We start from the raw sequence: 23,888 nt of genomic DNA on the forward strand, positions 1-23,888 counted from the left end.
GTTTTGAGTGGGTTTCTCAATAAAAGTGTTTGGGTGATTAGCCAAATACGTGTTCCGTTCATCATTATCGGGTACCAATCCTCTTTAGTTGTGATCCAAGAGCTTTAATTCTCAAATTTAAGAGTGACAAATGATTGACAAAACCTTCTTCATGTGACATTACTTTGTAACTTCAATAAAAATAGCTTATTACTTTTTATTTATTGTTAATTGAGATGTTACTAAGGTTACAATTTTTTCAGTTTTAAGACATTTGGAAATATCATATCGTAGCTGATCAAATTACCACTCCAACATATGAAAGATATATATAAAACTACAACCAAGCATTTATATTCCTTAAACCCTAATTAATAATTATAACTCCATGCTTTACTAAATAGGTAGACCTTTTGGAGTCATTGATCGTGGCCATTGTTTGACAAGTTGGTTCATTGGGTTTGATCGACCCTTTGGACTAGAGTGTTTCTAAGAATGATGGTTCTATTGATCGGTTAAGTATCAAATCTATGACGCTAGTGGCGTTCATGCTTGCATATGTGCTGGTTATGGAGGAATGTCTTATTTCCATTAATATCTCAAATGGTGCCTTCTCCCAAATCTTTGTGTTTTATGAACATATCCTGCAAAATAAATTGAGAGACCAATTGAGCCAATGCTTGAATATTTTATCTCAATATTAAATTCTATAGAAGAAATTGAAAAAAAAAAGGAAAAAAGAAAGCTGAAAATGTAAGGAGATCGAGTAACATACTGATAAAAGGTCTTGAAGGAGCTGTAGCATGGAAATATGCTTGAAAGAATTCTGTGTTTTCTTTCTGTAGTCCTCTCCACACTGTCAAATGCCGAAGAATTCGTAAATATTTATGGGGATTAATTTTGTTTACAATTAATTATAATGATAATCCCAAAACGATACAGATAAATAAATTACATATATGCACGGTTTAATTAACTTCACATGTTTGTAAGAGTAGTAAAAACTTAATTAATTTGCCTAAATGAACGAAAATAAAACTAAAAGGTTCACATCCATATATATAAAGTTCATTCAACTAGACAACATATTGTAGACGCGCTTGCGTGATTGGTTTGGATCATTCGGTTTATTGTTTTGGATTAATTCATATGAAATATAATTAATAGGTTATGTTTTCATAGGGATTAAGTACTAAAAAGATTCGTATTTATAATACGTATTTAGTTGTTCGGTTATCAAAATCATAGTTGCAAAAAGATAACAGTGAAGTGATTCAATTAAGCAAAGAATAAGGATCACGAATAAAGAGTTATAAGGTATATAATTAACGAACTTATGGTTCGGTTACAACTTTTAAACTCTTCTAATATTTATACGAGCTAGTACTCCATTTTCAAGGAAGAAGATATCATTGATAGCATATGTTTTCGATCTATATGATCATGAAAGGATCTCGTTGTCAACTAGGGTTTAAGTCACATATAGATCAATTTCATAAGCAGGTTTCTTAGGAAAGACATGACTTTTAAGTATGCTCATTATACTACACCAATTAATTAACAATGTAGAATGTCTCTGGTGTTGCTTGTCTATATTTGGTTGTTATCATGTCAAAGAAGGTTGACTTAAGAAGACTCACACACTTCACACAATTCTCTCTGTCATTTCAAGCATACAAAAGTGATGATCACATCATGAATTATTAAAAAGAAAAACAACATTCATATATATAGCTATAGAGTTCATTGAAATCTTTTGAACTTAAAAACAATTTATTCGTAGCATACGAGACCCTTAACACCAAAATGTAATCGGTAAAGTTATGTGTCGAAAAAAAACCTGTAAGCGTGATGATGGGGTGAACACATGCATGTTTCGCAAGAGCCCTAATGCACTCATCTCGATCCATTTTCAGAAGCAAACACCTTTCTATAAGATGTTGAACCTAGATATATATTTCATAAATATCCAACCCTCACTGATAAATATATGTTATATATTTGTAGCATGTATACATACCAGTCTAATATAAGTAATGGGGTGGCAATGATAACATGGCTTGTAACCATGATACCTACGCTTCATGATTCTTTGTTTTTTTAAGATAAAAATGGACAAACAGAATGAAACAAGTATGTTCTATATTTGAAAATAAAATGCGTGTCGATATGTGTGTGTGTATATATATAGATATATATATATATATATATATATATATATATATATATATATATATATAAGTGATGTGTGTACGTTATCTTGGAGATATCCAAGTGAAAGGAGCAAAAAGCAGAAGGAATCCAAATTAGAGATTCAGGCCATCTCCTTGGAGATAAGAGAAATCTATTTTTAATTTCCCAATTCAATTCACATGATCATCATTGGCTACCAACACGCCATGTGTTTTCGATATTTATACTGACAACGTGGTTCCCTTTGCTACACCCATTTGAATTTGAATTAACTTTCAAGTTTCACTTCACCCGACCAACAACAAATGGCCATGCTAATAAAACTACTAGTCGGCCGGGTCGTGTTTGTGGTATGGCGGGTCTGATACGAACCCGAAAATCATGTGTCGTGTTTGTGGTATGGCGGGTCTTATACAAACCCGAAAATCATATCGGACAAGTGAACCTGAACCCGACACGCATATTCATGGTTGACTCGAACACGACCCATGACCCACACGAAAGTATTTTATTTTTTTTTACTTTTTCACGTATTAATACTTTAAATTTACAGTTTTACATTAAAAAAATATAAATTTATGTAAAAAAAAGGATTTTAATTACAAAATTTGTGTGAATTTCCTTTTTAGTTTTAAATTTTAGCATAAAATAAAAATACCTAAGGTCGTTTTCGTTTCACATAATAGAATGGAATTGGAAGTGGATTTTGCATAAGATTTGGAATTTGAAAAGAATTGAATTTGGGATCTGACATTCCCGTAGGAATTGGAATTGGAAGGAAATGGAATCCGATTCCATTTTGGGTGTGTTTATTTAACAAATGAATTGGAATCTATCACAACGAAAATCATTGCATCTCCAGCCAACCCCGCCACATTCAGGTCAAGAACCCAAGTCACGTTCGGATCGACATTCAGGTCGTGTTCGAGTTGACCCATTGAGTCTACGATCTAGGTCCACATTCCGTGTCGTGTTTGGTTCTACGTTCGGGTCGAGGTCGACGGTTAAGGTCTACATTTCGTGTCGCGTTCAGGCCGACGTTCCAGGTCGACAGTCAGTCGTGTCCGGGTCGACGCTCTAGAACTTGATGTTCGGTTTATTTGTACATATATTAGTATGTTAACTTAGTCGTTTTACTCGTTTAGTTTAGGAACTTTGGTACTTCATACATGTTTATTGTGTTTCAGGTCAAAGGTACTTAACGCGCTTAATTTGGACCTGTACGAGCATGGAATGAAGACCCGGGATGTCCATCACGCTTACCGAGGCGTTATATGGACTTGCTGACTGAAGTGACCCATCGCGTAGCGCGATGTGTGTTGAAGGTGGGGCATCGTGCTACGCGATGCCCTGTAAATTATCTGTGTTGACTTTGGTCCATCGCGTAGCGCGATGGACCAGGAGAGGAGACCATCGCGCTACGCGATGGTCCCCAAAATCGTGAAAGTTAGGGTTTGAGTTTATATTTCGTTTTGACGACCCGAGACGGCATTATTCACTTTCCAGGCTATTTTCAGAGCAGCAAAGAGGGCTACCATCACTTCCGATCATCTCAATGCATCATACATGTTCTATCACATCATAACCGAAGCCCGATGTAACACCCCGACCGATGGCGGATTATACATCGGGGCGCCACGTATTGTTTCATTACTCGTGACACTATTTGGGTGTCAATATTTAATAAATACATTTTCATTGCGCACGCGCAGAACACGAATCGTAAAGTAACATAAATCATATCATAACTTAAAATATTCAAATAACATAATTCGTCTTGTTACATTTTAATCTAGGTCCAAAGAAAAAGAAAACATCCTACGTGTCCTTGAGATTCCCAAAAGCAGCTACAGCAAACCTGAACATGTGTTAAAATAAAACGTCAACACTTGCGTGTCGGTGAGAAATCAAGTTTAATAGATATAAATAGATAATAAACACTGCGCGCAACATGTGCTTAACTGGGGTTTAACATAGGGTGTAATCAGATTGTGATCAAGCCTTAGATCATAGCTCATAGTTCAATCCGTGCTCCCAATTGAGCACAAAAACAAGAAATCATACGTGCATGTGTAACAAAACAAGAAAACCGTAAACGATAGGTCTCCCGTGTTCATCTAATGGATCCATGAAAACTTCGGAATAGGCCGTCAAAGCGGTTAATGATTCACACATACAAATAAACAGCCAAGTAAACGTCTATAACACATGGGGTTTTGCGCACATAAATTTCATAAACAAGTTTAAGACTCAAGTTGTACGAACACATGAACATCCCAAAACGTTAAAAATAAAAGGGGATTAAGTACGAGATTACTCACCTGAAAAAGGTGTGTTGAAAAATAATGCAAGAATCCAAATTTTAAACAAGCACAAGTTAACCTATAAATAAGAGGTTATTGGTTTAACGATTGGTTTTAATGTCTTGAATATATGCAGTAAGTATCGATTTTTGTTAGTTAAACAAATTAAAACAAACTATATATTTATATTTACCGAGATTCCGGGCAGAACAGACGAGAAGAAGGAGGCAAGGAGAGGAGTTGGAGGCGTCGCTGAAGATCTCCGGCAGAGAGCAAAGGGAGAGAGATTTGAGGAGTGTTTAAGTGTAGTGTGTGTAGTGTTAAAAGAAAATAGTTTTATTTATAGGAAAACCCTAGGGAACACAATCCCTTAAAAAGGGGAAAAGATCTTAACAAAGCACAAGAAAACAAAAGCAAAAGATATCAAAAGATATGCCGGCAGCTGCAGGGGATGGGGAAAAGCTGACAGGTTACAGGTCAAAGCATGGGAGGTGTCAGATAAAGCACTGTTCAAGGCATGCAAAAGAAGATTTCAAAAGATTATGTCAGTCACTTTTTCTGTCAACCAATAGGATTGGTGCGCATGCTGCGCCGAAAGTGGCTTTTCGGACAGATGTCGGAACTGACCTAAAGTGCTCATACAAAAGATAAGATATTTCAAAAGCATACAGGCTGACCTAAACAGAAGAAAAAACTTAAGGTCTAGCGCGAGAAGATTCGAGCGCGCGCGAGGGCGGAGGCAGACAGAGAACAATTCTTAGCGCGCCGCGGGAAGAACTACAATCCTTAGCGCGTCGCGGGAAGAACTACAATTCTTAGCGCGTCGAGGGAAGAACTACAATTCTTAGCGCGTCGCGGGAAGAACTACAATTCTTAGCGCGCCGCGGGAAGAACTACAATTCTTAGCGCGCCGCGGGAAGAACTACCATTCTTAGCGCGCCGCGGGAAGAACTACCATTCTTAGAGCGCTGCGGGAACAGTTCGCCTCGCGTATCGCAGGAACAGTTGGTCTTCGCGCAGGCTTCCTTGTAAGGAGTCTGGCGCGTGGAGCTGCGCAGACATCCTTAGGCGGGAAGAACCAAAGGACAAGCAAAGAGTTAAGAGAAAGGGTTCAAGGCTTAAGGGGGTTAAGCAGAGGGGCGGGACGGCGACAAGAGAGAAAAAGGGAGGCGGGACGGCGACAAGAGAGAAAAAGGGAGGCGGGACGGCGGAAAGGAATTATTATTATTAGTAAGTAATATAAAAATATATATATATATATAATTTATTTAATGTTAATTTTACTAAGATTAATAATCAAATTTTAAATCATAAAAAGAATCGGATTCGAAAACGGGTACCTGGGTCGGGTCGGATTGGGCAGTTGTCACAGTCTCCCCTACTTTAAGAAATTTCGTCCCGAAATTTATCTCGAAGTAGGTTGCGCAGAGAAAAGGTGCGGGGTACTTGATCTTCATCTGATCTTCCCTTTCCCAAGTGAACTTGGCTCCGCGCTTGGACTGCCAACGAACTTTGACAATAGGGATGCGACTGCGCTTGGTTTGCTTTACCTCGCGATCCATAATCTCAACAGGCTTCTCAACGAAATGCATAGACTCATCAACTTGAACTTCATCAAGTGGTATGTGGAGGTTCTCGTCAGCTAAACATTTCTTGAGATTGGATACATGGAAAGTTGGATGCACATTGCTGAGCGCGGGCGGCAGGTCCAGTTTGTAGGCAACTTTTCCCACCCTCGCAAGAATCTTGAATGGACCAACATAACGAGGTGCAAGCTTACCTTTCTTCCCAAAGCGGACAACACCCTTCCAGGGCGACACTTTGAGGAGAACAAGATCACCAACTAGAAATTCGAGAGGCTTCCGCCTGCGATCTGCGTAACTCTTCTGTCGGCTTCTGGCAGTCAGCAGATGATCACGGATCTTGGCGATTTTATCGGTTGTCTCTTGAACTAGTTCGGGTCCTGTGATTTGAACTTCACCCACTTCGCTCCAACAAATCGGCGAGCGGCACTTTCGACCATAAAGTGCTTCAAATGGGGCCATACCGATGCTGGAATGATAGCTGTTATAATAAGAGAACTCGATCAGAGGTAGGTGCGAATCCCAATTACCTCCAAAATCAAGAACACAAGATCGAAGCATATCCTCAAGGGTTTGGATGGTTCGCTCAGACTGTCCGTCAGTCTGAGGATGATATGCAGTACTCATGTCCAAACGAGTTCCTAACGCAGATTGGAGAGATTTCCAAAAGCGAGATATAAAACGGCCATCGCGATCGGATATGATGCTCAAAGGAGTACCATGACGGCAGACAATTTCTTTGACATATAGATGCGCAAGTTGTTCAACACGGTAGGTTTCCCGAATGGGCAAAAAGTGGGCAGACTTGGTCAATCGATCCACTATTACCCAAATGCTATCATGTTTGCTTGCGGTCAAGGGTAACTTGGTGATAAAGTCCATTGCTATACTTTCCCATTTCCACGTAGGAATTTCAGGTTGTTCGAGCAAACCAGATGGGCGTTGATGTTCAGCTTTTACCTTAGAACAAGTTAGGCATTTAGCTACGAACACAGCAATATCCTTTTTCATACCAGGCCACCAATAAGAAAGGCGCAAATCTTTGTACATTTTGTCAGCACCAGGATGAACGGAATACCGAGTTTTGTGCGCTTCACTCAGTATGACAGAGCGAAGATTCTCATCATTGGGGATTCAGATGCGATTGAGATAACAGAGAATTCCATTCAGGTTAGGGACTAGATGTACTTCTGCACCACACGCTAACTCGGCGCGTAGGTTGCCTTTGCTGATCGATGCGCGCTGCGCGTCGCGAATGCGCGATTCAAGATCGTTTTGGATCGGCGCGAAGCGAAGCTGCGTGCGCGGCAAGATACAGTTGAGTTGGCTGGGTTTGCGGCTGAGCGCATCGGCTACCACATTAGCCTTTCCAGGGTGATATCGGATCTCACAATCGTAATCCCTGATGAGTTCGTTCCATCGGCGTTGTCTCATGTTAAGTTCCTTCTGATCAAAAATGTGCTGAAGGCTTTTATGGTCTGTGTAAATGATACACTTAGTCCCATAGAGGTAGTGTCTCCAGATTTTTAAGGCAAATACAACTGCACCAAGTTCGAGGTCGTGAGTCGTATAATTCTTTTCATGAATTTTAAGTTGCCTAGACGCGTAAGCGATAACCTTGCCTCGTTGCATAAGTACACAACCGAGACCTTGGTTGGAGGCATCACAATAAACGACAAAGTCATCAGTACCCTCAGGTAACGCTAGAACAGGAGCTTCGCACAACAATCGCTTGAGCGTTTGAAAGGCTTCTTCTTGCTTAGAGCCCCAAATATACGGTTTGCCGTTGTGCGTTAAAGCTGTTAAAGGCAAGGCGATTTTTGAGAAATTCGAAATGAATCGCCGGTAGTAACCAGCTAAGCCCAAAAAGGAACGGATTTCGGTAGGAGTGGACGGTGTAATCCAGTTCTTGATTGCTTCCATCTTGGATGGGTCGACATGAATACCCATCTTGTTTACAACATGACCAAGAAACTGTACTTCATCCGACCAAAACTCACACTTGGAGAGTTTGGCATAGAGTTGTTCGGTTCGAAGCTTTTGCAACACCAACAGAAGATGTTGTTCATGCTCGGCCTTGGTTTTGGAATAAACCAGAACGTCATCGATAAACACGATCACGAATTGGTCCAAGAAAGGCCTACACACCCGGTTCATTAGATCCATGAAAACAGCGGGTGCGTTGGTTAAACCGAAGGGCATGACCAAGAATTCAAAATGACCGTAGCGGGTTCGAAAGGCAGTCTTGGGAATATCCTCTTCGCGGATACGCAACTGGTGATAGCCAGAACGGAGATCGATCTTGGAGAAACAAGAGGCACCTTGGAGTTGGTCAAAGAGGTCGTCAATACGCGGTAAGGGATACCGGTTCTTAATGGTGAGTTTGTTCAGCTCGCGGTAATCGATACACATGCGAAACGAACCGTCTTTCTTTTTAACGAACAACACCGGAGCACCCCATGGCGAAGAGCTAGGGCGAATGAATCCTTTATCGGTCAACTCTTGAAGTTGACTTGCCAATTCTTGCATTTCAGCGGGTGCAAGTCGATAAGGAGATTTGGCTACGGGGGATGCACCAGGGACAAGATCAACACGAAACTCGACTTCCCGAGCGGGAGGTAAACCAGAAAGATCATCGAGAAAGACTTCAGGAAAGTCACGCACGATGGGGATTTCAGAAAGTTTCTTCTTTCCTTCATCGGGTTTGACCACATGAGCTAAGAACGCTACACATTTCTTCCGCAAAAGTCTCCGGGCTTCAGTGCATGACATAAGTTTAAGACCGTTAGATGGTTTCTCGCCGTAGATATGAAGATCTTGACCATTTTCCCGAGGAATGCGAATCAACTTCTTGGCGCAGATTACTTCGGCGCGATTTTGCGAGAGCCAGTCCATTCCAATAATCACATCAAAACTTCCAAGAGGCATGGGAATGAGGTCGATTAGAAAATCGTGTTCATTAAGGTTAAGCGTGCAATCTTTGATCACGGAGTTTATTAAAATAGTTTCACCATTAGCCAATTCAACTGAAAAGTTTTCGTTTAAGTTCTTTCGCGGTCGCGCAAGTTTTTGTTCAAATGCGCGAGAAATAAAACTTCTATCGGCGCCAGTATCAAAAAGTATAGATGCATATTGTCCGTTAAGTAAAAATGTACCATTAACCACGTCATTATTCGCTTGCGCTTGGTGCGCGGTTATATTAAAAGCTCGGCCGCGCGTCACTTGGTTTGAAATTTGGTTAACCGGATTAGCTTGCGTTATTTGTACTTGCAGTCTCGGGCACGCGTTCCGGAAATGACTGGGGTCACCGCAGTTATAGCACGACCTGGGTCGTGGATTAGGGTATGTTGGTTGTGGGTTTAGCGGGTAAGTTGGTGGTGTTTGCGCGATTGGGTTGGCGGGAAGGACTCTACAGTTCTCAGCAGTGTGACCAGTACGGCCACATCGGTTACATTGTCGACACGGGACTTGAGTTGGATGGTGAAGTCTACAGGTTGGGCAAAAGGGTTGGTTTCCTGTGTAAGGTTTCTTAGTTGACGGGGCAGGGAGTGCGGGATTGGTTAAGGCATAGTTATGAACTACAGGGGGTGTTGGGTAGGTTGACAGTGGGTTAGAAGCGTATACTAGAGGTTGGTAGGCGGGTTGCTGGACAACGAACGGGTTGGTAAGCGCGTAGGTTTGATGATTGGGTCTGCGCCTACGCTTGAGGTTGTTACGGTTTGAGGGTTCTGGCTTGGTTTCTGTTGGTTCTGGGACAGTCTTGGTGAGTTTGGTCTTTTCGGCTCCCCGCAGGAACAGGGTTCCTGCCCTGACATGGTTGTCGCTGAGCACAGCGGCCAACTCGATGGCGTCAGAGAGGGTTGCTGGGTTCCTGGCCCATACAGAATCTTGAATTTCCATGGGGAGACCCCCAAGAAACTTCTCGATGGGTCGGCGGGAAGGGGTAACTAGGTGCGGGACAAGCAAACTTAGTTCGTGGAAGCGCATGGCGTACTCGCGCGCTTCACCACTGTACTGCTTCAAGTTCCAAAATTCCTCCTCAAGGCGCTTTATTTCGTTGGGAGGGCAGAATTCTCTAGTCACAAGTTCCTTGAATTCCTCCCAGAGCATGCTAGAAGCATCCTCTGCGCCACGCGCGTGAGCTACTCCATTCCACCATGTAAGCGCCCTTGATTCCAGGACACTTGAGGCGTATAAGGTTCGTCGGTCTGGAGGGCATTGGGTATGGAGGAAGGTGTTCTCAATTTTCTCGAGCCATTGGAGCATTACGGTGGCTCCTTCAAGCCCTGTGAATTTCGGAGGGTTACCCGCATTAAAGGATTTAATATTGTATCCGGAGGGGTTGGTATTGTTTTGGTTTAAGGCTTGGGCTATTGCGGCGGCCATTTCCTGGGAACGACGCTGCATACGTCTGCGCGCGGCTTCTCTCCTCTGATGACGGCGAGCTGATAGCGGAGGCATTCTATAAAAGTTTTAGTTTTTGTTAATATCATGGTATGGGAATTCGTTTTAGCGCAAAGTATATCGTCGTAAAGCTTGTTTCGCGGAGAATGCTATCAAATTTTGAAGTAAGATATGAATTTAAATGCAAACTTAATACAGTTAATGAATTCGAATTGAAAATCGACAATTCATGCATCACCATGACTTTCCGAATTCTCAATTTAAAATATCGAGTAAATGAATATTGGAGATTGACAATTCATGTATCACCATGACTTTTCAAATCTTCAATTTAAAATATCGAGTAAATGAATATTGGAGATTGACAATTCATGTATCACCATGACTTTTCAAATCTTCAATTTAAAACATAAAGTTAATGGTAATTGAAAATCAAGTATTCATGTACCACCATGACTTCTCGGATTTTCAATCCCCACAACAAACGAATATGCAAGTAAAGAAACAAATTGAAATTTAACAATAAAAATCGAAAGATCGCGAAATAAACATGAAATCATGTGCTGCGTAAGCGCAAGCATATTTTATAAATATCGAGTAATTAACAATTAGCGCGCAAACATGAGATATTTCTCATGCGCGAGAAGGGACTCTTAGGTATTCTAGGTCGTTACGTCTAACCACCTATCCTAAAGTCACGGAGCTCTGATACCAATCTGTAACACCCCGACCGATGGCGGATTATACATCGGGGCGCCACGTATTGTTTCATTACTCGTGACACTATTTGGGTGTCAATATTTAATAAATACATTTTCATTGCGCACGCGCAGAACACGAATCGTAAAGTAACATAAATCATATCATAACTTAAAATATTCAAATAACATAATTCGTCTTGTTACATTTTAATCTAGGTCCAAAGAAAAAGAAAACATCCTACGTGTCCTTGAGATTCCCAAAAGCAGCTACAGCAAACCTGAACATGTGTTAAAATAAAACGTCAACACTTGCGTGTCGGTGAGAAATCAAGTTTAATAGATATAAATAGATAATAAACACTGCGCGCAACATGTGCTTAACTAGGGTTTAACATAGGGTGTAATCAGATTGTGATCAACCCTTAGATCATAGCTCATAGTTCAATCCGTGCTCCCAATTGAGCACAAAAACAAGAAATCATACGTGCATGTGTAACAAAACAAGAAAACCGTAAACGATAGGTCTCCCGTGTTCATCTAATGGATCCATGAAAACTTCGGAATAGGCCGTCAAAGCGGTTAATGATTCACACATACAAATAAACAGCCAAGTAAACGTCCATAACACATGGGGTTTTGCGCACATAAATTTCATAAACAAGTTTAAGACTCAAGTTGTACGAACACATGAACATCCCAAAACGTTAAAAATAAAAGGGGATTAAGTACGAGATTACTCACCTGAAAAAGGTGTGTTGAAAGATAATGCAAGAATCCAAATTTTAAACAAGCACAAGTTAACCTATAAATAAGAGGTTATTGGTTTAACGATTGGTTTTAATGTCTTGAATATATGCAGTAAGTATCGATTTTTGTTAGTTAAACAAATTAAAACAAACTATATATTTATATTTACCGAGATTCCGGGCAGAACAGACGAGAAGAAGGAGGCAAGGAGAGGAGTTGGAGGCGTCGCTGAAGATCTCCGGCAGAGAGCAAAGGGAGAGAGATTTGAGGAGTGTTTAAGTGTAGTGTGTGTAGTGTTAAAAGAAAATAGTTTTATTTATAGGAAAACCCTAGGGAACACAATCCCTTAAAAAGGGGAAAAGATCTTAACAAAGCACAAGAAAACAAAAGCAAAAGATATCAAAAGATATGCCGGCAGCTGCAGGGGATGGGGAAAAGCTGACAGGTTACAGGTCAAAGCATGGGAGGTGTCAGATAAAGCACTGTTCAAGGCATGCAAAAGAAGATTTCAAAAGATTATGTCAGTCACTTTTTCTGTCAACCAATAGGATTGGTGCGCATGCTGCGCCGAAAGTGGCTTTTCGGACAGATGTCGGAACTGACCTAAAGTGCTCATACAAAAGATAAGATATTTCAAAAGCATACAGGCTGACCTAAACAGAAGAAAAGACTTAAGGTCTAGCGCGAGAAGATTCGAGCGCGCGCGAGGGCGGAGGCAGACAGAGAACAATTCTTAGCGCGCCGCGGGAAGAACTACAATCCTTAGCGCGTCGCGGGAAGAACTACAATTCTTAGCGCGTCGAGGGAAGAACTACAATTCTTAGCGCGTCGCCGGAAGAACTACAATTCTTAGCGCGCCGCGGGAAGAACTACAATCCTTAGCGCGCCGCGGGAAGAACTACCATTCTTAGCGCGCCGCGGGAAGAACTACCATTCTTAGCGCGCTGCGGGAACAGTTCGCCTCGCGTATCGCAGGAACAGTTGGTCTTCGCGCAGGCTTCCTTGTAAGGAGTCTGGCGCGTGGAGCTGCGCAGACATCCTTAGGCGGGAAGAACCAAAGGACAAGCAAAGAGTTAAGAGAAAGGGTTCAAGGCTTAAGGGGGTTAAGCAGAGGGGCGGGACGGCGACAAGAGAGAAAAAGGGAGGCGGGACGGCGACAAGAGAGAAAAAGGGAGGCGGGACGGCGGAAAGGAATTATTATTATTAGTAAGTAATATAAAAATATATATATATATATATATATAATTTATTTAATGTTAATTTTACCAAGATTAATAATCAAATTTTAAATCATAAAAAGAATCGGATTCGAAAACGGGTACCTGGGTCGGGTCGGATTGGGCAGTTGTCACACCCGAGATGCCGAGACGCGGCTAGATCCTTTGAGTCATGCCCGGGATGTAGAGTATTGTATTTAACAGTTTTTCTCATGTATTAAGAACGAATTATTTGTAACCATCTTTGATTAATCTATGAGTATTAATGTCTAGTATTATCGTGCACTCAGTCAGTTTAGGTTTATTTCGATCAGAACGATTATTGTGCCAGTTGCTATGATAATTGCTTATAGGATTGTGTTGACTAGTTGAATATGATGAAGCATACGTTTTCTCTTAGTTGAGTCACACTGGCAGGGACCGTTTGATAACCAGTGCCGTGTGTTAGTGAGCGTGGATGCCTAAGGTTTATCTAGTTAGTCAGTCTGTGTTGATCATTGATTGTTAATCTGTTAAGTTGCATGAGATAACTGTTTGCTTGCTTGCTTGAATCCCCAGGTGTGACTTGTCTTTGTTAATTGTTTGAAAGTTGTCTACTTGTTTAATCAATATTAAAACCAAACTGTTTGCTAGTGTGATCAGCACTTCGTTAATTGAATCACTTCATAATGTTATGAATCATTTTCACTTCACACTGACCACATACTCCTTGTGGTTCGACACCCTACTTACCCTAGCTTGCTTAGGTGATTAGGACACTGATTTAATAGTTTTTGACTAGATAGCGACAGTCTAGCATCAGAACTAACCCAGAGCGTCGAGCCGAACTGACCCGGATCGTCGAACTGAACGAACTTTGAAGCAGAGTGCTAAACCAAAGCAAAAGCATCGAACCGAACGTGAACTGACACGGGACGTCGAACCGAACGCGAACTGACCCGCGATGTCGAACCACGAGCGAACTGACCAGGGGCGTCAAACCGAACGCGAACTGACCTGGGATGTCGAACCAAGCGCGAACTGGCCCTGGGCATCAAACCAAACGCGAGCTGACTCGAGGCGTCGAACCGAACACGAACTGACTCGGGACGTCGAAGTGAACGCAAACCGACCCGGAGCGCCAACCTGAAAGCGCTACGACCCGAAGTGTCTACCCGAATGCGAACACACCCAACGCGGCCATGTTAGTCGACGGATCGAAAATTCCAACAAATTTACTTGAATTCCTCCACATTTTGGAATGATTTAGAATTACATTATTTAAAAGAATTTGAAGGAAATGATTTCAATTCCAATTTCAATTCTTTGCAACCAAACATACCAAAAAGAAATTAAGATTTTAATTCCAACAAAATGTACACCTTAAGAAATGGAAATCAATTCCATTTCCATTTAAATTCCATTCAATTCTTGCGAAACGAATACGCCCTAACTTAAATTTCCTTCCTTGATCCTTAATTTGACTTAACCAAGTTTTAATTATTATAGCGTTCCTGTTAGAATTCCGATCCCTTAAAATCACATTTCTCTTAGGGCGCGTTCGTTTCACGAAATGGAAAGGAATTGGAATTGGAATTGGAATTGGAATTGGAATTGGAATTTGCATAGGATTTGTAATTGGAGGGAATAGGATTTGGAATTCGAACATTCCAATAGGAATTGGAATTTGAAGGAATTGAAATCCAATTCCATTCTTGGTGCGTTCGTTTGACAAAGGAATTGAAATCGAGATTTTTTTTTTTAAACGAGAATAACGGCGGAAACATTTTAGTTTTTTAGATTTTTTATTTTTTATTTATATTTTGTGTTATGACTTTTTTATGTTTTTTTATGATTTTTTTTAGGGGTTTTCTATTAAGATCAAAAACCCCTCAAAAAAATATTCAAAAATAATAATAAAATTATAACTCAAAATATAAATCGAAAACAAAAAAAGTAAAAAAAACCAAAGTATTTTATTCATTGTTCTCGTTAAAAAAAAAAAGACAATTCGAGAAAATATTCCAACGAATTCACTTAAAATCCTCCACATCTTGGAAGGATTTAGAATCCCATCATTTAAAGGAATTTGAAGGAATTGAATTCCAATTCCTTGGAAACCGAACGCATCAGAAGGAAATTAAGATTCCAATTCTAACGAAACGAACGCGCCATGTCATGGGATTTTAATTCCAATTCCTTTGAATTCTCACGAATTCTGTGAAATGAACGCGCCCTTAATTTTTAATTTCGTTTACATTCTAAAAAACCTCCCACGTCACATAATAAAGGTGAATTTTTTAAATTAGATGTTTATTTAGTTATATAATTGGATGTGGCAGCACTCACTTTACTAGTGAAAGGTACGGGGTTCAAACCTCACAATCACCAATTTATATGGGAGATATGAGGGATGACTCTGGCTTGCCAGGGTTCGAGTCCTGATCTCACCCAGTTTTACCGGCTTCTCGCTGTCATGCCGTTTGGCGGTCGTGTTTTATCCGGGGAATCCCTCAATAGGTGGACCGTTAGGGGCTCCGTCCATCCGGACTCGTGGCCGGCTCGGGCTACCTTTAGCCATTGGGGGCTGCGTACGGAGTACCCGGTGTTAGTTAGTTGGTCGTTCCAAAAAGAATTTCAAATTCCGGGTACTCCGTACGCAGCCCCCAATGGCTAACACCGGGTACTAAAGAGTGTGTTTTCAAGTTTTATGACAATACTTACGTTATGAGTCAATTCAACACCAGAGCTTAAACATGAATATAGTGTTTAAAATCGTAACTGAAACAAAAAAAGAAACACAGGCCATTAAACACTTATACATAGCGTAGCACTGACGTTGACAAGTAAAACTAGCAAACTGTCATAGTAAAATTAGAAGGGCATAACAATAACACTCTATGTTGACATATGCAAGCTCATAGGTGCAAGTGTATTTGTACTAGAGGTGAGTATGAGTTGGTTCATTATGGGCTAAAGTTGAATCTACATACTGCAATCATGTTCAATTTGGTTTTTGAATTTTCATAATCGTTTTTTATTATCAAGGGTTCGGTTTTTTCAGTTGTAGAATGTCACGATATTATTTTCAGGGCTGAATATTTGTCATTGTATTTTTGTTTATGTATTTATGTTCATTAAGCTATAGGTCTAGCTGTCCGTTGTTTCTAATACGTACCATAACGTCGTTATTGATCATAACACCAAATCAAGAATTAGAGAAGACATTAGTCATTTCTAAACTAGGAATCGTTTGCAGCCACGGCGGAGGATTCCTTGGCTACCATTGAGACTTTCAAGTAGGTAAAGACTATTATCAAGCATTCGACATGTTACTTAACAACTTTAGCATTTCGTAAGGCTATGTCAAAAGCATATTCTTACATAGGTTAAAACTAGAGATTTAGGGGGCCGTCAAAATGTTCAGAAACCAAGACCGTGCAGGATGCCTACGGGTTAGCTCGACTATAGGACGCCAATCTGAGAGCGCCGTTGGGTCCAAAATACACACTCCCAACTATTATACCCTATGATGACCCAGCCCCAAGCATTAGGGGGTACACAGCCCACGAATGCTACTGTATTAGATTGTTATTATCCCTAGCTACACAAAGTAATAATGCTGCTTCCAGTCAAACAATAACCTCTAAACGGTTATCTAGTAAAGAATTGAATGAGAAACAAGCCAAGGAAGAATGAAAAGTATCCACTTAATGTAGGGCCAATATTCTATATTGTTATTAGGATTGTGTATGTCGTTCTAGTTTGTTTTTAGTCGATGTATTACGAACTCGGTACGTTTATTTTGTAAACTTTGGAGAAATGGAAATATCTTTCGATCAAGCTCAACGTCTATAGATAATGAATATGCAATTGTTTTTCAAACGCAAACTATTTTAAGAATTTCAAGACAATCAAACAAATACCTCAAGCTTTAGTAACTATATGCAACCATGACCATAACATATAACAAGATTATGGTCAAACAAGAAATAACTGATTAAACACAATTTGTAAACAAAAAACACTTTTAAATCAATCGAATAATCCAACTACAAAACACATCACTTGAATAATTAGTTATGACTAAAGAGTTTTAATGTAAAATTTACCTTTAATGTTGAAAACGGAAATTACCCATGTTGGCACCCATTACCCGGACAAAATCCTCAAGAACTATTGTTCTTCAGAACTTCAATGGTTTTGAACTTACGATAATTAATAACTCATAATAACACTAAAACTCTCACTAACATAAGATTTTTGGGAGTTACATACCTTATGAGAAGTACACTTCCACACTAACTGTTTTAACCATCTCGCAAACCGGACAGGCGCTCGTGAAACTATCACAATCTTTACATAAACTTAGGTGTCTACAAGGCATCACCAAAACCGACACTTCATTTTCCCTACACACTTTACAAGTAGACTTCCCGACATTGTTGGCTAATCTTAGGTAATTATTAGACGACACTTCAACATCAGTATCTCCAAATCCTTCCTTAAACTGGTTGTCGTTTCCACGAGCCAATGCCTGTTGAAGATTTGTTTGCAATAAGCTGACCATTGACTCGTTATACTTCGCTTTGTAATGCCAGTTTTGTGCTTCATTTGCCACCAGTTTTATTCTCTCCATAAGTTCCTTGTTTTTACGGTTTATGTTTTCGATTTCAATATCTTTTTCTTGTAGTTTATTCTCTACACCTTTCTCAATCGCAGCTAGAAAAGAAGCCGCGTGTCTCTGCCGTATGTCTCTCATCCCTTTCAACATCTTTTCTTCCTGTTAAATATCTCACTCAATGTCACTTTGCTATAGACCAAATTGTATAAAAACTTAAAACGAATATAGTGCGCACCTGAATCATAGTGAATCTTTCAAACTCTTCTTTGTGTTGATCAAGTTCGGTTGAAATACTATCACCAATAGAAGACATAATGGATGGCGCTAAAGTCATACCGGCACTTGCAGAAGTGATTGACGAATTCCGTTCTTCATCATCATATGATAACTTTAAGCCGGTAGATACATGGTGTGGGTTCAATATGCTTGAAGGTCGATCGGAATCATCATGATGATAAAAGTTGTGATTTAGTGAAACCGGAAGCTTTTTTTGCATAAAATTAGCATCGATATCCCGTGTACGTTTGTTGGGGCGAAAAGCAGGACTGTTATGATCATAAGTTACTGCACCGTCAATAAATCAGGAAATCAGATGAATGTAAGTATGTAACATAACATCAATAGTTGTCGGTTCAGAAGAATAGAAATTCACCTTTTCCAAATAGCTGCAACTGATTTGATGCATTCGAAGGATATTGGAAAATGTTGTCGTCGATAAACATGGGGACTAAGGAATTGTTGTTACTTCCTCCCAACATTGTCTAGAAATGATTTATATAAAAACAATCCACCTAAAAATGAATAATGAAAAAAGGAATTAGATTTTAAATGCACAAGTCCTCAATGTTAAAAGCAATGCCTTTACACCTTTCAATAATAATGCACCTAGCAACATAAGATTCCCACAATACTTCAAATAATATGTGTCCAAATAAAGCTAGTGAAATACTAAAATTGGAAAGAATTTAGAAAGATGCTAAACCTAGAATGGAAGCAATGGTGCAGCTACAGGATCAACGCCAGTGACGGATCCAGAAATTTTTTTCAGTTGGTTCACTATTTTTAGACACTCAAGTTTCATACTAGCGGATGCAAACATTTCTTGGTCAGTTCGAGTTGGGAGGGGCGGCTCAACCATTTTCGGGTCCTAAAGCGAACGAAAATTGGGGGCCTTTTACAAAAAATATATATATTGTGTTTACAATCCTAACACGCGCAGAATTATCTAATAGAATTTCATATGGGATGTAATTGTAGCTATTACGACTCATACAATTACAAATGTGTCAATGTTATAAACTATTTCCCCTTTACTAATCGTAAGAGTTAAAACTAGAAAATAATATAAATACTAAACGCAGTTTTGTGAAGAAATCTAGCCTTTGAAAATATTGAACTCATGCTCGGGTCGACTCGCATACAACCCTAATCATTGCAACATCAATTTATAGGAAAAACACCTTTTCTTAATTAAATAAATAACTACATTCAACTGTATCAATAGAAAAATAAAACTAGTAATTTGGATGAGTAATTATATAAAATAATAAGAGACCCATAATAAGGTTTTATTTGATACACTCCGTCTAGTTTGTTTTCCATTAGACTCTTTAATTTCCTACTCCACAAATGCACAAAGCAATATGTGATACATGCCGATCGACTAATAAAATAAATCCTTCAAAATTAAAATAAGAAAGTTTCAAGACCCTCGGTAATTTCACCAAATATAAAACAAGCTTACCTTTTCGGATCACGCTTGTTCATTTAGGGGGAAAAATTTTGCACAAGAAGAGAATTGAACCCGGGTTGTTAATATAGGGAGACAAAGTCTTTACCATTACACAATGACTTATTTTGCATATGGATTCACTCAACATTCTATACGTGAGTTCACTTATATATTTTATATAGACGTTCTATTAAAAATCCGAAACTCAGTGGGTTTCCATGAACCCGTATCTAACATACTAGATCCGCCCATGGTCAACGCATAACGTATTAAGATATGATGCAAAGCACTACATTGTCACTAAGAAGCAATGAATAAGCACACCACATATTCAACTTTATCGCCGGCAAGCGCATCATTGACAACCAAGATAGATGCCAAAGTCTACAACTATAAACTATCAGGCATGAATCCTTGTATAGAAACCAAAACAATGAATAGCAGACCAGTGATTCAACTATTATCTATTGACTAAGACATGCTATCAAGCCCTATACGTATCTACAAACACGGTCTACAACCCAATCGGTCAAGCCATCGATCTTCAAAATTTCCAAACTCAACCACCTCCATACAAACTCAGTAGATTCAGCGTCAATCAAACTATCTAGCACTCTTTCCAACCGTAACTGTCGGAAATCAGGCCCAAGAACACAAACACGAAATCTAATCTCAACTAAGATCGACTTTTTGCGTTTATTATAATTCTTGACGCGCACCTACAAAGACCCTAATTCATCTATTTATACTTAATAATTAATCATACTAATCCTTCTTAAACTAAACACAAAATCGAACTCTTAAATACTAGACGCTCAAACAAACTAGATAAACTTGTAAAGCATTCAACAACTTTTTCTTTAACGGCGTTTGGAACCACCCCCAATACATGGATGAGCCTTTCTGAGACGGGATGTCAAATATCAACCAGCCATCCTGAGTCAGATTTTAAACATGAGACCTTAAGATCGCAAGCCTTTAACACAATTGCTAAACTTGCCATTTTAACCCCTTAAACTTTCTTTTAACTCGTTTCAAGATTAACTTTCAACGATAAGGGGTTAAAATTAAAAAATAACACAAATTAAAATGAAGAAATACAAGTAGAAGATGAAAATAGTGAAAAATAACAGAAATTAAAATGAAGAAATACAAGTAGAAGATGAAAATAGTGAAAAATAACAGAAATTAAATACTCTGATAATCAGAAACGGCAAATTGGAAAGCCTAAAACAATCGATGCATCATCACTTGAAAAACTGGACAAATCCATGAGAGAAAATATTATACCCGCACCTGCAGTTTATGAGAAACAAGTGATCGACTGCGGGTGGTTGCAGGAACGATGATGGATGGACGTTGAGTTGAGACTTGCTGCTTATAGGTAAGTTTATTAGTATATAAATAATAACGTATTCTTTTATTACTATTTAATTAATATATAATATTTATGACTGGCAGACAGAAATAAAAGTAAAGGCGGGGAAATACGTAGGGGGAGTGGGGCCCACCAAACACGCGACCCAGCAAATTTCTGGAATCACGCCCCCCTCGATTCATCAGATCTTCTTCTCCCTGTTTACTGAAATTACCTAATTACCCTTGGAATACTTGTGTTCACATCTATTAGGGGGTGTTTGGTAGAGGGAATTGAGGGGTGAGAAATGAAATTTGAAAGAATTCTCTTGTTTGTTTATGAAAGAAAGAGGTGAGAAATGGAAATAAACCATTTCCATTTCTCTGATTTTGTTTCTCTAAAAAAAGCGAAGAAATGGATTTCTAGGGTTTCATTTCTCCCATTTTCCTCATTTTCCTTTCAAACCAATTCTTTTCTCTCCGTGTATAGAACTCAGGAACACAGCGGCAGTCACCTGTAGGTTCAAATAAAAAACTGCCTCTCGACGGCCCATTCTCTTCTCGCCGTCAGCTTTGGCTGATGTCTATCATCTTCGTCAGTCATCGTCGGCTTTTTCTCGTCGACGCTCCATTCACCCTCGTCCCTCTCACCGTTGGTTGTTCGCTAGCAGTTTTCAAAAGAAGGTAAAGTTAGGTTTAATGTTTCTGTATGTTATTATCTTCAATCTGAATCCATACTGAGTTTGATTGCTAATTGTCGATTTTTTCCTTTGATAGATTTCTACTTTTTTTGATAATATCATTAAGTTTAATTTTTTAAAGACTGATTCGTGGTGGCAAATTGCCCTTTAGAAATAGTTCCACTAATGTGTTTGACAAACAACTTGTATCGCTCTTCAACTATTCCAACTAACTTGCAATTAATTAATTAATTTTGTTCAATTATGGTTTATTTTTACGATTTTCCAGCTTTATTACCCTGCAATGTAACTAAAGAATGGTATCTATTGTTTGTAAAGGGTTGGGTAAAGTGGGTTAAAACTTAAAATTGTGCATAGAAGGGAAGCATGGGTCTTTTTGTTATGCTAATTTTGATTCAGTTTAAGTAGTGTGTCTATATGGCTCTACATGATGCTAAGCAAAAGTTGGGTTCTTTGGTTTGAATCGAACATAGAAGGGAATGGGCTACTTTTATGTATAAACTATCGTGTTTGAAAACTATTTTTCTTATCTGTCACAGCTTGACTGTTATTTACTTTATGTAACATGCACATGAGTAATATCTTTATGGGGGGTTTTTGTTTGAGTAGTTGTCCATTTCCCTCTTATACTAATTGTTAGGTTAACTGTTTTGATATTTCCGTCTAACTTTTGTTTTCCTTTAATTTTTTCTTTATTCATTTCTTTGTGTTGCATTATGCAGGTTTCATTTAAGATTGTATTTGTGAGAAAATTCAGCATTTGCAATCAAAGGTATGAGTCATAGATAAAAATTATTGATTTCATACTTTTGCATTTGATGTGTGTTATAGACTTATAGTTATCTTAAGAATGTTAATTTAATAAAGATAAAAATTGATTGCTAAATGGGTGGTTTGGGATAATTTTGTACATGCAACATGTAGATAGAGGTGATATAATGTGTCATGTTTGGAGTCGCACATTTTATATAACCTGTGAATTCGAACATGACTGTGAGTTCGGTTATGGTGTTTTAGCTTATCATACTAACATCCATCAGCATCGCCGCCGTACCTGGAATCAGCTTCTATCAATCATTTAATCATCACCAAACCTAACCTGTGAGTTTTAGCTTATCATACAACATTTTTTAATTGTATAATTATGCATTTGTACGTAGACATGGCAGATTCAAATATAGTGAGAGGAGTTACTCGGAGCAAGCATACCTGGACAAATGATGAAGATGCAAAGCTAATTGATGCATTAATGGAGATACATGCATCCGGAAAGTATGCTGGTGCTGACAATGGATTCAAACCAGGTTATTTAAATGGTGTTCAACAATTGCTAGATGTAAGTCTTCCTAACTCTGGTCTCAAAGCAAAACCACATATAAAGTCTAGGATGAAGACATGGAAGACACACTTTAGCATTGTATATGATATGGTGCATACAAGTGGGTTTGGTTGGGATGAACAAAAATGTTGTATTATTGCCGATGATAGTGTTTGGAATGAATACGTGAAGGTATATTCTAAAAAATATATTTTTTAGATTTTAAAATTTTAGTCTAATTTATTTGTAATTGTCTTGTAGTCTCACAAAGGTGCTGTGAATTTTCGTGACAAGTCATTTCCTTTCTATGACAAATTGTGTACCATATTCGGTAAGGATAGAGCTACTGGTAGTAAAGCAGTTGACCTTGGAGAAAAAGATGTTGTTCAAGAGACACAAAAAAGCTCACCTGTTGATATTGAAGACTTTGATTTTGTTGATGAAGCCGTTCCAAATGTTGATAGATCTGAAGGACAAACAGGAAGTGTAACAAGCAAGCGCAAAAGAGGTAGAAGCACAGATGCAGATGAGATATATCGAGAGTCTTGCAAAGATATCAAGGAAGTTTTGCTTCGATTTGGGGAGATGGTGGGTGAACAACTTAGCAAAGAAGGTATGGAGGCTCGTGAAATCTATGAAAAGGTTAGTGATGAGTTGAAAGCTTTACCAGGTATCACTACGAAAAAACGGTTCAAAGCAGCTCATTTGATTGGTAAAGATGTGGATCTAGGACGTTCTTTTCTTGCGTTGACAATAGAAGAGAAAATTGAGATGGTCGAGTTGTATACCGATGGTTCAATGGGATAGTTGTGTATGGTTGAAGTATGTTTTGTATGTGAATTGGTTTTAATTATGGTTGATGTTTTTTGCTTAAAAACTATGTTTTGTATGTGAATTGGTTTGATCAATGCATATTTTGGTTGGAATTTATGCATCTTTTTATATGTTTTTTATTTTTTAATAAATATTTGCTATGAAAAAAATACTTGTGCTAATGATAAAGTTGATATAATTCTCTGTTTATTTTCTATGTACCAAACAAGAGAAATGA

The 23,888-nt window shown here is 38.9% G+C and overlaps 2 protein-coding genes and 1 long non-coding RNA gene across 3 annotated transcripts; 1 reads left to right on the plus strand and 2 right to left on the minus strand.

Moving 5' to 3' along the window:
* Positions 1-294: 294 nt before the first annotated feature.
* LOC143614126 (uncharacterized) lies at positions 295-2,079 on the minus strand. The gene is made up of 4 exons (XR_013150244.1): positions 2,000-2,079; positions 1,820-1,925; positions 755-835; positions 295-623 (listed from the first exon to the last, which is right to left on the minus strand). It is a non-coding gene; the product is annotated as an uncharacterized LOC143614126 (long non-coding RNA).
* A 15,249-nt stretch (positions 2,080-17,328) lies between these two features.
* LOC143614123 (putative BOI-related E3 ubiquitin-protein ligase 3) lies at positions 17,329-18,517 on the minus strand. The gene is made up of 3 exons (XM_077087648.1): positions 18,383-18,517; positions 17,966-18,294; positions 17,329-17,889 (listed from the first exon to the last, which is right to left on the minus strand). The coding sequence occupies exons 1-3, from the start codon at positions 18,486-18,488 to the stop codon at positions 17,386-17,388; spliced, it is 939 nt and encodes a 312-aa protein (XP_076943763.1). The 5' UTR covers positions 18,489-18,517; the 3' UTR covers positions 17,329-17,385.
* Positions 18,518-22,681: 4,164 nt separating this feature from the next.
* On the plus strand, positions 22,682-23,644 carry LOC143614120 (uncharacterized). The gene is made up of 2 exons (XM_077087643.1): positions 22,682-23,029; positions 23,099-23,644. The coding sequence occupies exons 1-2, from the start codon at positions 22,682-22,684 to the stop codon at positions 23,642-23,644; spliced, it is 894 nt and encodes a 297-aa protein (XP_076943758.1).
* Positions 23,645-23,888: the final 244 nt, after the last annotated feature.

The sequence above is a fragment of the Bidens hawaiensis genome, unplaced genomic scaffold, assembly GCF_021521415.1.
Source record: "Bidens hawaiensis isolate Kalapana, Puna unplaced genomic scaffold, B.hawaiensis_p1.1 tig00039051_1, whole genome shotgun sequence".
Classification (NCBI taxonomy): domain Eukaryota; kingdom Viridiplantae; phylum Streptophyta; class Magnoliopsida; order Asterales; family Asteraceae; genus Bidens; species Bidens hawaiensis.